This window comes from Pteropus medius, unplaced genomic scaffold (genome assembly GCF_902729225.1).
Source record: "Pteropus medius unplaced genomic scaffold, Ma_sr-lr_union100, whole genome shotgun sequence".
Classification (NCBI taxonomy): domain Eukaryota; kingdom Metazoa; phylum Chordata; class Mammalia; order Chiroptera; family Pteropodidae; genus Pteropus; species Pteropus medius.
Window position 1 is genome coordinate 1 of NW_024350877.1, and position 13320 is coordinate 13320.

A 13320-nucleotide genomic window follows, 5' to 3' on the forward strand; every position below is an offset into this window, starting at 1 on the left:
TTTCAGTTAATTGAAAGAGATATTATGGGTGAACTGACCTACTGAGAAAAACACTTAAAAGAAACTGGACAGACCAGATAGAGAAATGAGTCGGAGATGCTCTCCAGTGACCTTGAATAAGCAGACAGCCATGGTGTGACTGCCTATGAAGTGCGTAGACTCTGGGTGCTGAGGGTCTCAGTCCAACAACCACAAGGAACTAAATTATGCCAACAGCTTAAATGCACCTGGAAGAGGACTCTGAATTTCAAATGAGAATACAGCTGGCCAAGACCTTGGATCCAGCTTTGTGGAACCACAAATAAAGGGAAAAACTAAGACATGCCCAGTTTTTGATACAGATAATATGAGATAAGAAACGTGTGTAGTTTTAAGTTTCTAAATTTCTCGTAGCTTGTTATGTATCAATCTGTAACATGTATTATATACATTCAAGATAATACACATAGAGTAACAGGATAAAATTAAAGAAATATAAACTGACAGCTGGCCATATTATTTCACTTTATGTGTTTCTTAGATACTCCTACCTTTTATATCCAGCACTGACATAGTCACTCAACTAGTTCTTCCAGATGCATTAGCCCATTTTACAGAAAAAAATAAAGAGCATAAGAAGAAAAACAATGTATCTTTCCCCAGAGAATATATCAGAAATCTGATGTCAGAGGGGAAAAAACAGATAGTTTTGTAGAAAGACTTTTATATAAAAGAAGTCTTTCCCATCTCAAAGACTACACAGATATTTTCAGAATAAAAAAAAAATAGAATGCAGGTAACAGTGGGAAGAACAATAATAAAAAATGAAATGGGTCCAACGGTTCTGAACTGAGAGTAACTAGTATGATGAGAAAGATACATGCTGTGGGAAAGATACTGCCATCTCCTCCATTCAAGCTACAGCTTTCCATCATAGTACTCTGAGATGATACGGGGCAAAAAAAACCCTCTGAGCTTTGTAATTGGGAGGCAATAGGAAATTTCTTCTTTTGGCGGAGGAGGGAAATTTTTGACATAGATTATTCTCCCAAATTGGACAAAACCTGCCATATTTCGCACTCTCTGTTTCCTTGCTCTTGCAACTGTAATGAATGTTCATGAGTTCTCAATAAAAAAGGCAGATTGGGCTCTGGACATCTCATAGGGTGACAATGTAGAAAGTAATCATTTGAACCTATAGTAGGATGTGGTTAAATGAAAACAATTGAGATTCATTCTGGACAGAATTTATAAAGAGAGACTATCCTTGGTTCATACAGAGAAAACCCACCCAGAGCAGGATACAAAGTAAAACAAACAAACAAGCAAAAACTTAAATGAACTGGTCTCATGGAAGGAAGACAGGAGGATTAGATAGTGGGACAGAAAATTAGTGATTTCTTCATAAACTTACAAACACTATTTTTATATTTTTAATTAAAAAGATATCATTGTCAAATCACATAGACAACAAAGCCAAAACATGTGAAATATCTGGAAAGTACAATGCAATTTCTCTTCTTGCAAGTTAAATGTTTAAAGGTATTATATTCCATTCTTTAATTTTTATAACATAATAAGTGCATTTCTTATGTCAATCTTTATACAAGAATGTAAATAGTTCAGTCCTATTATATTTATGTTTTTTGATTTAAAAAATAAGAGGTCTTTTCCTCTTCTTGGCTATTTACATGTTGAATTTCAATTTGGATTCTTAATTATTATGTTTTGAAATATAAAACAAGACAGCAAATAGAGATGCCAATATGATTTTTTAAAGATGTATATGTAATAAAAATTCAAAAGAGGAAATAGGATTATGATATCTGTGAGGTCAGAAAAATCCCATCCAGGTCATAGGAATCAAATCTGATTGTATTCCCAGGCTTTCTTTGATATACTCAGAAAACCCTCAATGAAATGAATTACTCCCTTTCCCACACGCAAAATAAGGGAATTGTTAATATTTTACATAGAACTTTTAAGAAAAGTTTTTGGGATTGATTAGAGATTAAGATCCTCAATGCACTTGTAAGTGACTCTTGTTGATAAGCATAAAGCAAGAAACTTGTGCAATAAAAAAATGGATATTGTAAATTTATGTGATCAGGGCTTAGAGTCCCTTGACCCTTGCAAACTCTGAAAGCAAACACACAAGAACGACATATTTGGCCAAAGACTTACAGTTGTTGTACAGCACTCAGTGTGTTCCCCTGGGAAGCCAGGTGACACACATGAGGAAACTGTCTTACGGCACTTTCAGTTCTAAATTAAAACATATAGGTGGATAGATATCCAGAAAGAATTAACTTTCAGAAAAGTGAGGTAGAGATGAAACTTCCCCATTAGTATGTCATACAGAGGACTGAAATGATGTTGATATATATTTTATGATGTACATTGTTTTATTTAAATTTCTCCAGAGAAAATTTACAAGAATGTACATATGAAAAAATATATTACATGCATTATTCAACATATGAAATAAATCAAAATATTCATGAAGTTCAAATTTCATCAACCTTAAAACACATGGTTTCAAATATATAAAAATCATATATGACCAAACACTTTATAGGCCCTAGAAGTAGATAGTTAGTACTTATATAAGAGGTAAACATACCATTCTTATTAACAATGGACCTCGTTGTCACCCCTTCTGCCCTAAGAAACACTAAATAAGTGGTTGTTTACAGATAAAACGTACTTCTTCTCTGCAGAGTCAATCTAAAAAACCGTCATTTGGGCTATACACTATGCAGTTCCGTATATCTACAGTTTCAGGAAATGAAAATCTGTAATGAAAAATAAAATGTTTCCGTAAGGGTAAAGGAAATGAGAATGTTTAGGGATGGTGTTTCTTATTAAAAATAGAACTTTAAAGCATTTGAATGAGATACTAACATACTGAGTCATTATATTTTTTCATGATTTCAGAGTACAATATTACAAAAACTCAGTTACTGCCTCATTAACCAATAACATTGAACCAAATTTTTTCCATTGTTATTAATGGTTTTAATATATAATAAATCTTACCTCTATTTTGTTTGAAGATGTATTGACTAATCTAGGCTAGGAAAACAAATCAGAGCAGCAAATTTATCATTTTATGATGCTGCAAATCCCATGTTTATGAATGGAAGTGACATTCTAAGATCACAAATATACAGAAAATAAGCCCAGCATATCTGAAACATGAGAAGATGCCGAGAATATTGGGCTTCCCTGGAATAAAGACAATAATGCCTATCTTGTTTTTCCTGGACAGCTTCTCTGTGCACGAGCATCTGTACATGCACAATACATCCAAGTGCTTGTATGAAGACAAAAAAAAAAAAATGGTCAAAAGTTCTTTTATGGTCACAAGTACACCAAACTCAGGTCATAAAAGAGCTTTGGAGCATACACATGGATGTTCTAGAAGGGGCTAAAATTGCCACTCTGTTGTATTTATTCTCTTTTCTGTATTCTCATGCTACAGACAGGTTATCTTAGCTACAGTACTGCCAGATGTTATAGCTTTTGCTCAGATCTAAGAACAAACTCCTAAAGGATAAAGAAGCCCAGACTGCTAGAAACTTACAGAGTTTGGGAGAGAGCAGAGCCATCCTCCCACAACCAGGCACTGTGTTCTTTACTGTAAGAGAGTCCGATCCAGTAAAACCGTTGACTGATATGGTTCATGAAATCCTGTTGGGAAACGAAGGTGAACATATTAACCTAATTTGAATCTACTCTGGGAATAGTGCGCTTTTAAGAAAGTCAGTGTCCAGCATAGATTCAGACTTTAAATCACTCAAACTAAAATCATTTATCAGCTAGTTTAGGAGGAATAGTAACATACTTCACTTTTTCTCACTTATCAGGACCATTTATTTATGGAGAAAAAAATGTTGCCAAATTTTCCTTATTGAGGAATGAAAAACATTATAAAGGGATTTTTCATGAAACACATTTTTTCCCACAGGAGATCAACATCAAATTTGATCTCCAATCAACAGGATCTTCAGGAACAAATTTCTTGGGTATATAATCTACTCAACCTATACTCAAATAGTTTCTTCATGCAGCCAGAGAAATTTTTCACCTTTCCATAAGAATTGGATAATTTTATCATCATATTCTTTCTATTCATTCCATATTATATCCTGGAATGAAGACAAAGCTGTATAATTACAAAAGAAATTACAAATTCAATTAAAGCACTAAAATCTACAAAGTTGTTTAGTTGGTTCTTTGAATAAAAATAATGACCTACTATTTCTTCTTTGATCTCTCTCTATAATATCTCTTGTACTCTATGTGACATGTATCTTGATTTTTATCCTTATCATACAAATCTTTGAGAAATTTTATAGGATTCAAAAGGTTTGTTTTAAGGTATACAAAACTACTAGTCATTAGTTCAAATACAACCATCAATTTACTACCTGATTAAAGAGTGACTCAAAGTAGTCAGCATACTGAAATAGTATTTTTCCCTAGGCCAAAGAAAATACAAGAAACCAAAATTCAACACATGCCAATTCATCTTTGTTTTGTAACTGAAGTAGACTGGAATTCTTAGAGGCACAGAAATCTTTGCTTTCTTCCCAAGTTTTCATTTCATTAGAAATAAAATAACAGTTGCATTGGTACCCAATCCACATTTTTTGGCAAGAAGAGCCTAAAAGAAAAAATAAAATGTGAAGACAAAGTCTCTAATGACTTTGGAGATTTAACTTTGTTTAGTGCTATTTACTCATTCAAAAATCAAGTTGTTTTTCCCCCCACACATATTCTTTGAGAATGTACTATGTACATCAGAGTTCAGGGAATGTTAATGAGTCAGACTTGAACTTTTTTCCTCATGGAGTTTCTATTCTAGAGATAGAGTCAGAATTATATAATTGTCAATAATTTACTAATTATATTTAATGCTAAATTAGTTATGTATACACACAAAAAATCAGTATGTTAAACATTATGTAGCAGAGTATAGGATAAGGTGGCAGCTAGAAGAACCATTTCTGAGCAACTGGGCCAAAGTTGACTTCTACTGTGTGAATGACAATAAGCATGATGAAAGAGATATTTAAATAGAGAAAAGCATTTTTGTATATTTTCTGAGTTGGAAAGGAATGTAGTACATTAGGAGAATTCTGATATCTGTTTTGGATATTTTATTTTCAAAATGAAGATAAATAAAATGGTTAGTATCATATTCAATTATACATTTTACCAGTGATAGTGTCTTAAACATTTATTATCCTCAATGATACGAGTAATACATAGGATAGGTACTCAAATCTTTGCGAAATGAATGGTACTAGAATTATAGACTCAAATGATGCTTATCAGGATCTGGGGTGGGGTAAATGGAGAGCTGTTGGTCAAAGGGTACACACTTCCAGTAGAAGATGAATAAGTTCCAAGGACCTATGAATAGCATTGTGATTATAGTTAACAATATTACATACTTGCCAGTTGCTAAAAGTGTAAATCTTAACTGATGTCACCTCAAAAAAAAAAATGGTAATTATGGACATGTTGGAGGTATTAGCTAAAGCTACAGCAGTAATCACATTGCAATATATGTGTATCGAATCAACATACTTTACACATCAAACTAACACAGTATTTAAGTCAATTATACCTCAAAAGTGCTGAAAAAAATACTAAAAAGAAAAATATAAATATAGTGCTATTTGGAAAAAGATGCATCAAAATTGGACTTCGAGCTGGGTTATATCGTGTAAGTTTAAAATTGGAGAAATCTCTGCACTATATTCTGAGTCATAAAAATAAATAGAAGCAAAGTTAAAGAGATATGAAAGTATGCGTTATGAGCAATCACAAGCAGGTAATGAAGATTAGTTGTAATGTTACCATAATTTATGATTTGCTATTTAATCATGAGTAGGAAAATTATGTTCTATCAAGCTAATATTTATCTTATGACTTAAATACATGAGAAGCACATTCAATGTAATTTAATAATTCATGCCTCAGGGAAAAATGAATTGAGACTACCCTACGTTTAGTAGGTAAAGTCACATTACTCTTTGTTTCATTTCATCATGCTTCTGTGTGAAGGAAACAAGAAACTTTCTATTTCATCTTCCACTGACACTAAGGTTTTCCAAAGCATGAAACCTACCTTTCTGGGGTTCTAAGGTGGGTCCTGGAGATGGTGTTGGCTGAATACTTGGTTTAGTAAATACTGTAAGAAACGATTAGAAATTTACTTAATTAGATACAGGTTTATCAAATAACAAAATATTTGTAAATCTGGAAATGAAGCCTTTTATGTTAAACGATTTCATCACTGTTTTGCTCTTTATATAGGCTTGGCTAGAAACACTTACAGTCTTTCAGCAACTTTCCCAAAGTAGCCATCAACACAAGGCACATTACTCCTAAGATGCCAGAAATCAACCTCCACGGGGTGGTCTGAAAACCTGTAGAGAAGGAGAGGTCGGGGAATGAATTAAACAACAAACACTAGAGCTGAACTTTTTAAAAGCAGAAATGATTGAGAGAAAATCCAAAATTTCTTTGCTTTGACAACCCAATCATCTTCCCAGTATAACATTAGAAAATGAAGCTGCTCCATTCAGAACTCCACCAAATACCAAAATTCTTATGAGATATACTTTACTCTTCAGTGAGATCATTCATTACTGTCTTCTTAACTAGATCCGTCTCAGCAAAGTGGATTTAACATTTATATTTTAATTTGGCAAAGAAGCTCAGAGATCTGGAACAAGAAGAGATGATTCGGCACCAAGTTCTGTTTTATGGGCTTACATAACAGACATTCACTTTTATTTTCTCAACAAAAATCACAAGAGAGTTGTGTGATTCCCAGCAGGCAGATGATAAAATTTAGAATCCATCGATAATGTTATTTTGTCCAAGTATCAAAGCTAGTAAACACTCAAGTCAGAAATCAAATGAAAGTTTGTCTAGACCTTCCGTCTTTGTTTAACATATTCTATCATTGTCACAATAATACCACTTGGGAGCATGCTCTCCTGCTAATCTCAATGCATTCATTGCTCTGAGAAAGGTCAAGAGTCCATGACATTGCAGAGGTTTCACAGGGAGGAGAAGACGCAAGAGCTATTGGACCTGGTGTGATGAGACGGTCCCCAACCAACATCTGGGTAATAGTTTGGGGAGCTGGGTTCATTTCATCATACCCTAAATTATAATACATAAGCAACCATATTTTACAGGAATATTACATTATCTTATACCCCAAATTACTGGTTTGTAGGCATTTTCCCCAAAACAATTTTACAATAGCAGATTCTGTAATAACCTTAGCACACTCCCAGAGAGTGTTGTCGTTGGCAACAGTGCAATGTGTCAAATTGTTAATCTGTATGGTTTTTGCATGTCACAACACAAGCAGTAAATTTTTAAATAGTCTTTTTAAGTATTGTGTCTTAAATATTTGGCATTCTCTAATTACTCTATAGTGGTAATGTATTGTTCATAATGTACCCTGGTAAATTCAGTTCCCATTCAGAATTTGGAGATTTCTCTTTTGGGAGCCACTCTTTAAACCGGTTGGAGATGCTTCACAAAACTATTTCAAAGTTACCGAATGAAGAATCAGAAAAATCGAATGAAGTGGAAAATGCAGATATATCAAGACCAAAGAAATGCCCCCTGCCCCTTTTTTTTCTTAAAGCACTTCCCTGAAATATCCATATCTAGGAGATTCCTTTTCTGGTTATTTCTATTTTTATTTCATGACCAGGACCTCACATACCTGCCATGAGAAATGGTGTTCCGACGTCGACGCAGAAAAGGCACTCCGTGTGCTTGTTCCAGGAGGACGTTGTTAGGTCACAGAAGTGAGCAGGAGGCTAGAAATCCGAGCACTGCATGTGAGAAAGTTTAACAGAAAAAGGAAAAGAAAAATTGAGTATTTAAACGATGCTCTTGAATCACCTATTGGTGAGACACGGATATGTAGTATGAAAGAGAAGCAGTAAAGACACTAGCTTTTAAAATGTTCCTGGAACCACAATACAGGAAATCCTCACTTGTGTAATTGTATTTGTGTAATGTGAACACTTTGACTATCATAAAAGCAGGTGAAAAGGCTTTTTTTTTAATGTTTGAACATCAACACCTTTGAAAATTATTGGAACACAAGAAAAATGATATGTACGCCAAACTTAAATTTATTTGGTGTAATAAAATTTCACACAGACTTTTTCCCTTTTAATAATGAGAAAAATGTATAATTTACCTTGTGCTAAACACAGATGACAGCACTTGGCCTATATTAGCTTGTTTATTTCTGAAATTGCTTAATAATGAAGATATATAAATATGCTCATTCTCCTGATGAGAAAGCTATGGCACAGCCAAATACTTGAACAAGGTCACTATTATTGAAACCACAGTGGTCTTTCTCAAGAGCACACACGCATTATAGTTCAAATCAAGCCTATCTCTCTGTGTGTCTATGTGTTTTCTTAATTTTGATTTTTCAGAAGAGATTGGTTGATATTTCCACCTCTCACTCTGTACTTTCGATGGCTGCCTTGTTATCTCATGTGTGGAAGGCAAGCATCAAATGTAGAACCACAGTAACTTCCATTACTGTTCCATGTATACACATACACACACACACACACGCAGACACACACACATAATTTTACACACACACACACACACACACACCTGTGCTCCAGGACTACTTTAGGTGGTTTAAGCCCACACTATAGTGTCTCATTACTATTCCATGTATACACACATGCACACACATATACACACCTGAGCTCTACAACTACCTAGGTGGTCTAACTCACACTACAATGAACCTTAAAATCTTCCAACATTGTATTCTCCAAAGTTCCTTTCCTTTCAAGTCCTTTGAACATGACTGCGGCACTCTATTATCCTTATTTTTTATGATTATATTAATTATTATATTTTTACTGTAATATCTCATTCAGATAATATATTGATAGTTAAATTTACACATTTTGTCCTTGGGAGACAAATCTTACTAGTGGGAAGTTGAAATGTTGGATGGATAAGCAGAATAAAAACCTTGACTGTAGGGACCTTGACCTATGATTAAGTATTTGGAAATGCAATTCACCATTCATCAACAGATAAAGCACACGCCTAAATCAGTTTTCTGTTCTTCATATTATTTATTTTTAAGCATTATAACATTAAAATTGATGTACCTTTTTGTAAAAGACCGATTTGTAAAAGAAATTGATTTTGATCCCATAACCAAAAGCAAAATACAAATACTGTAATTTCTTTTCGTTTCTATGGAGTTAAAATTTTGCATGTTTTTAATTTGTATAGTGTGCATGCAGCTGTTTTCACTGAACCACCAAAATTAATAAAATTTAAATTAACCATTCATCAACAGATAAAGCACACGCCTAAATCAGTTTTCTGTTGTTCGTATTATTTTTAAGCATTATAACATTATCATTGACGAACCTTTTTGTAAAAGACTGATTTTTAACCAAAAACAAAGAATTAGTCCTGTAATTTCTTTTCGTTTCTATGAAGTTAAAATTTTGCATGTTTTTAATTTGTATAGTGTGCATGCAGCTGTTTTCACTGAACCACCAAAATTAATAAAGTTTTTCTTACCAGAGAATGTAAACATAGAAATTTATTAATCCAGGCTTCATGGAAATCCTTGTTGAGGGAGGTGATGTATAAATGATCTTTTGCCCACTTAAGTCTATTCATTTTAGTTTTAATGTTGGACAAAGAAGAAATGACAAAAAATGCCTATTTTTTTTCTTCATTTTCTTGCCAATGTAAAATCATCTTAGAGAAATAAAAGTTTCAGATTTTGCTTCCATCCTTAGTTTTAAAAAGATACAATTTTGTGACAGAATATATAGTAGGGGTTATTACTATCCTTCTAACACTGATAGGATCGCATTCATTTAGAGGTGATTTCAAGTTTTCAGAACCATATTTGATGAGACTGAAATGAACCATAGTCTTTTTTTTAACTTAGTTTACTGACAGAGAAATAAAATTTGTGAAAACTGTGTTCAATTCAATAATTCTAGGCTCAAGTCGCAAATAAGATAACTGAACACACAAAAGTACGTGCTCACACATAGATATATATACATAAAAGGTATATATATATATATATATATATATATATATATATACATAAAATATATAATACATGTCTAAATGTGTATATGTGTATCTATATGTATGTGTATGTGTGTGTGAATGTATACATACCCCTTCTTTAATCCTTTCTGAACTGCCAACCCTAGTTGACTGGATTATTTCTTGTACATAGGCAGTTGAGTCGTTTTGTGCCAGGCTCTCTGTGACTTGGAGCAGAGGTTATCATCAGCCCACTCCAATCTCAGGATATTGGCTGATCTCTAGCCAATCACTGTCTATGGCTCTGTATTTGCAGAGTTTTTTCTCCTAAAACTGCCAAGGCCTTGCTGCTCTCACACATGGCACCCCAGATGTGCTCAGAAACTCTCTCTTGCATGGGCTTCAATGAGTCTCAGGATTCGGCTACTCCAGCAACCTCTGTCCTGATGTCAGGCAATTCAGCACATTGCGGCTTGTCCCATATACCAAAATCCCTGAACAGCATAAGCCCCAGTATCCTCTTCTAGTAGCTACAACCAGAGGACAGTCTTTATTATGTTCTGCTTTCTCTTTCCTGTGTTCACACTGTTTCCAATCTTTATTCCATGCACATCACAACAAACTTTGTTCTCAAAAACCTCTCTCAGGGTCTGCTGCAGAGAGAACCCAGACTGAAATTCCACTGAAATGTTCAGATTCACTTATGTCTTGTTTTTGGAAAGTTAGGTATCCTTCTAGGAGATGCAACTCTCTCTGCAGGATTTCCACTCCCCTGGTGGCCACTGCAGATGATCACACCTTTTCTCCCCTCCTTGTAATTTACTGTTGCCCCTTGTTCAAAACAAGTGATGACTTCAATAAGTAGAAGATTATTCAAGCAAAGAGCTCGAGGAAAAAATTAATGACCACTTAAGATAGGAACAGTGAGACATTTTCCCTGTCTAGAAATTTCTAACTAAAATGTTGCAAAGCATTATGATAGTATACATTGCAATAGCACCAATTAGAAATTGATTTTGATCCCATTGCTTTGAAAATGCATGCATCCCTGAGTGGAAAGAAAATTGCTAGCATGAGCCTGCAAATTATTCTTCTTTTAAGGAAGAAGAGAAAAAAGTATTCTGACTTGAAAATCCTTGTATGCCCTCAGGGAAAACATTCAATAATAACAATTACTTAATTAAGAAAAGACTGGAACCCTAATGGTTACGTAGAATATAATATTTCTGAACCTTGATTTGGTTAGACAAAAGAAGTCCAAGATTCATTCTCAGCTTGAAAATAATATAACACCTCTCTATACTTTTGTAGAGAAAGCTGACAAAAGTAGTAATATCAGAAATAGAATTAGTAATAATGTAATAATGCTGTTGACAAACAAACGCTAGCAGATATTGCTGACCAAAATTCTATCTATAGAATGTTTTGTATAGGATATAGTAGAATGTCGAATATTATTTACAAACATAATGAAAGTAACGATAGGACTGGAATCTATGGCTTTATGGAGCATGGCTTCCTGGGGAATATGACATAAACTATATAACCATCTGAGTGCAAAATGGTGATGTATCATGCCCAAAGATTCTATTTTTGTGCGTATGCGATGCAGCGACAAACTTCATTTAGGGATCTCATATATTAATCCATTAGTCTGGACCAGATGTGTCCTAAAATGGAAAGAAAGGACCTGAGAGCTGCATTGCAGGGCTGGACATGTCTTATTTTGTCTGTACCTTACAATTATTGTATCATTGAAATTATTAGTAAAGTTCGATACTGAGTAAAATCTCTGATACTGATTGTGAACCTGACTTAACGATTCAATTCTTTTTGTGACCTTCTTGAGGAATTGATGTTTGTCCATGTAAGTCATGAGAAATATGCGTATATATATATGTGTGTGTATATATATAATCAAACACCTCCTGCCTCTCATTCTCACTTACAGCAGTTATCATACCCCTCTCATATCCTTTGGAACTTCTGTTGTACCAAGAAGATTTCTGCATCTCTATTCCTGGAGCCTACTTTTCCTACTAAAAATACTAAAAGCTTAGTTGCCCTGACACAATGAATCTCCAGATTTGAAATATGAGTATTCGAACTTCTTTTGTCACTTAAATATAAAGGAGCTCTTTGGGAACGCATGTTTGAAAGAAAAAGAAATGCATGAAAATGTGTTACCCCATTCCTCAGACTATGATAAACTCCCCTGACATGGGAGAAAGCCCAATAAACTAATGGTGTAATGATGGAGGAGTATAAGAAGACAAGGGAGGTCAGGGCGGCCACGCCAAGCCCTACGTATCTGAAGGAAACATCCTGTGAGCAGATAGAATGCATTGGGTGACAGTCATGTACACTCTAATCAGCAGGTTCCTTCAGTGATATATTGAATCATTCTGGGAAGCGAGTAAGCAACTGAAGACAACTTGGTCTCTATGTGAGAGAGCATCATACACTTCCTGCTCCCAAGGCATATTCTAGCTCTTCTTGTTATTACCTAGAGACGAGCTCCCTTAGGCAGAGATAGCATCCATCCTGCTTAACAGCATCAGACGCCACTGCTTCTTGCAATATCCAATAATCCTTGTATGCCCTCAGGGAAAACATTCAATAATAACAATTACTTAATTAAGAAAAGACTGGAACCCTAATGGTTACGTAGAATATAATATTTCTGAACCTTGATTTGGTTAGACAAAAGAAGTCCAAGATTCATTCTCAGCTTGAAAATAATATAACACCTCTCTATACTTTTGTAGAGAAAGCTGACAAAAGTAGTAATATCAGAAATAGAATTAGTTGCCTTTTGGGGCCAACTCGTTCGAGGACAAGTAAGAGGAAGAATTGTTCATTTTGAAACGAAGTCCTTCTGTATTATAAATACTTAAAAGATATGCATGCATTGCTTTGGGGAAAAAAAAAAGACAGTTGTTCATAAATAAAGAGTAAATTGCCAGGAAGCATAATGTATAATTATTTTAAACTTCAAATGTTTTTAAATATGCTTTCTTTTCATTATTTATTTAGATGTTTAAGCTCTTCCAATAGATTCTTACAAGCTGGTGAACACTGACAAATTGTTTCTCCCACAGATCTATAATCACACATTCCCAGACAGTATAAATACATAGTTGAACTAACATTAAAACACATCGCCATGTTATCAGTTATATAATAAAACGAATTATCAAGTATCCCAATATTAAGTTACACAGC

General features: G+C 34.2%; 1 protein-coding gene across 2 annotated transcripts; it reads right to left on the reverse strand.

Annotated features, from left to right (window-relative positions):
• Positions 1 to 1988: 1988 nt before the first annotated feature.
• Positions 1989 to 7938, reverse strand: LOC120584395 (natural killer cells antigen CD94-like). Of its 2 annotated transcripts, XM_039840055.1 has the most exons (6): positions 7745 to 7938; positions 6330 to 6422; positions 6122 to 6184; positions 4506 to 4648; positions 3566 to 3672; positions 2469 to 2774 (listed from the first exon to the last, which is right to left on the reverse strand). In XM_039840055.1, exons 1-6 carry the CDS (start codon positions 7749 to 7751, stop codon positions 2702 to 2704), a joined length of 486 nt encoding a protein of 161 aa, XP_039695989.1. In that variant the 5' UTR covers positions 7752 to 7938; the 3' UTR covers positions 2469 to 2701. The 2 variants fall into 2 exon arrangements, with proteins under 2 accessions (XP_039695990.1, XP_039695989.1); XM_039840056.1 differs by lacking the exon at positions 6122 to 6184 and having other exon boundaries at positions 1989 to 2774.
• Positions 7939 to 13320: the final 5382 nt, after the last annotated feature.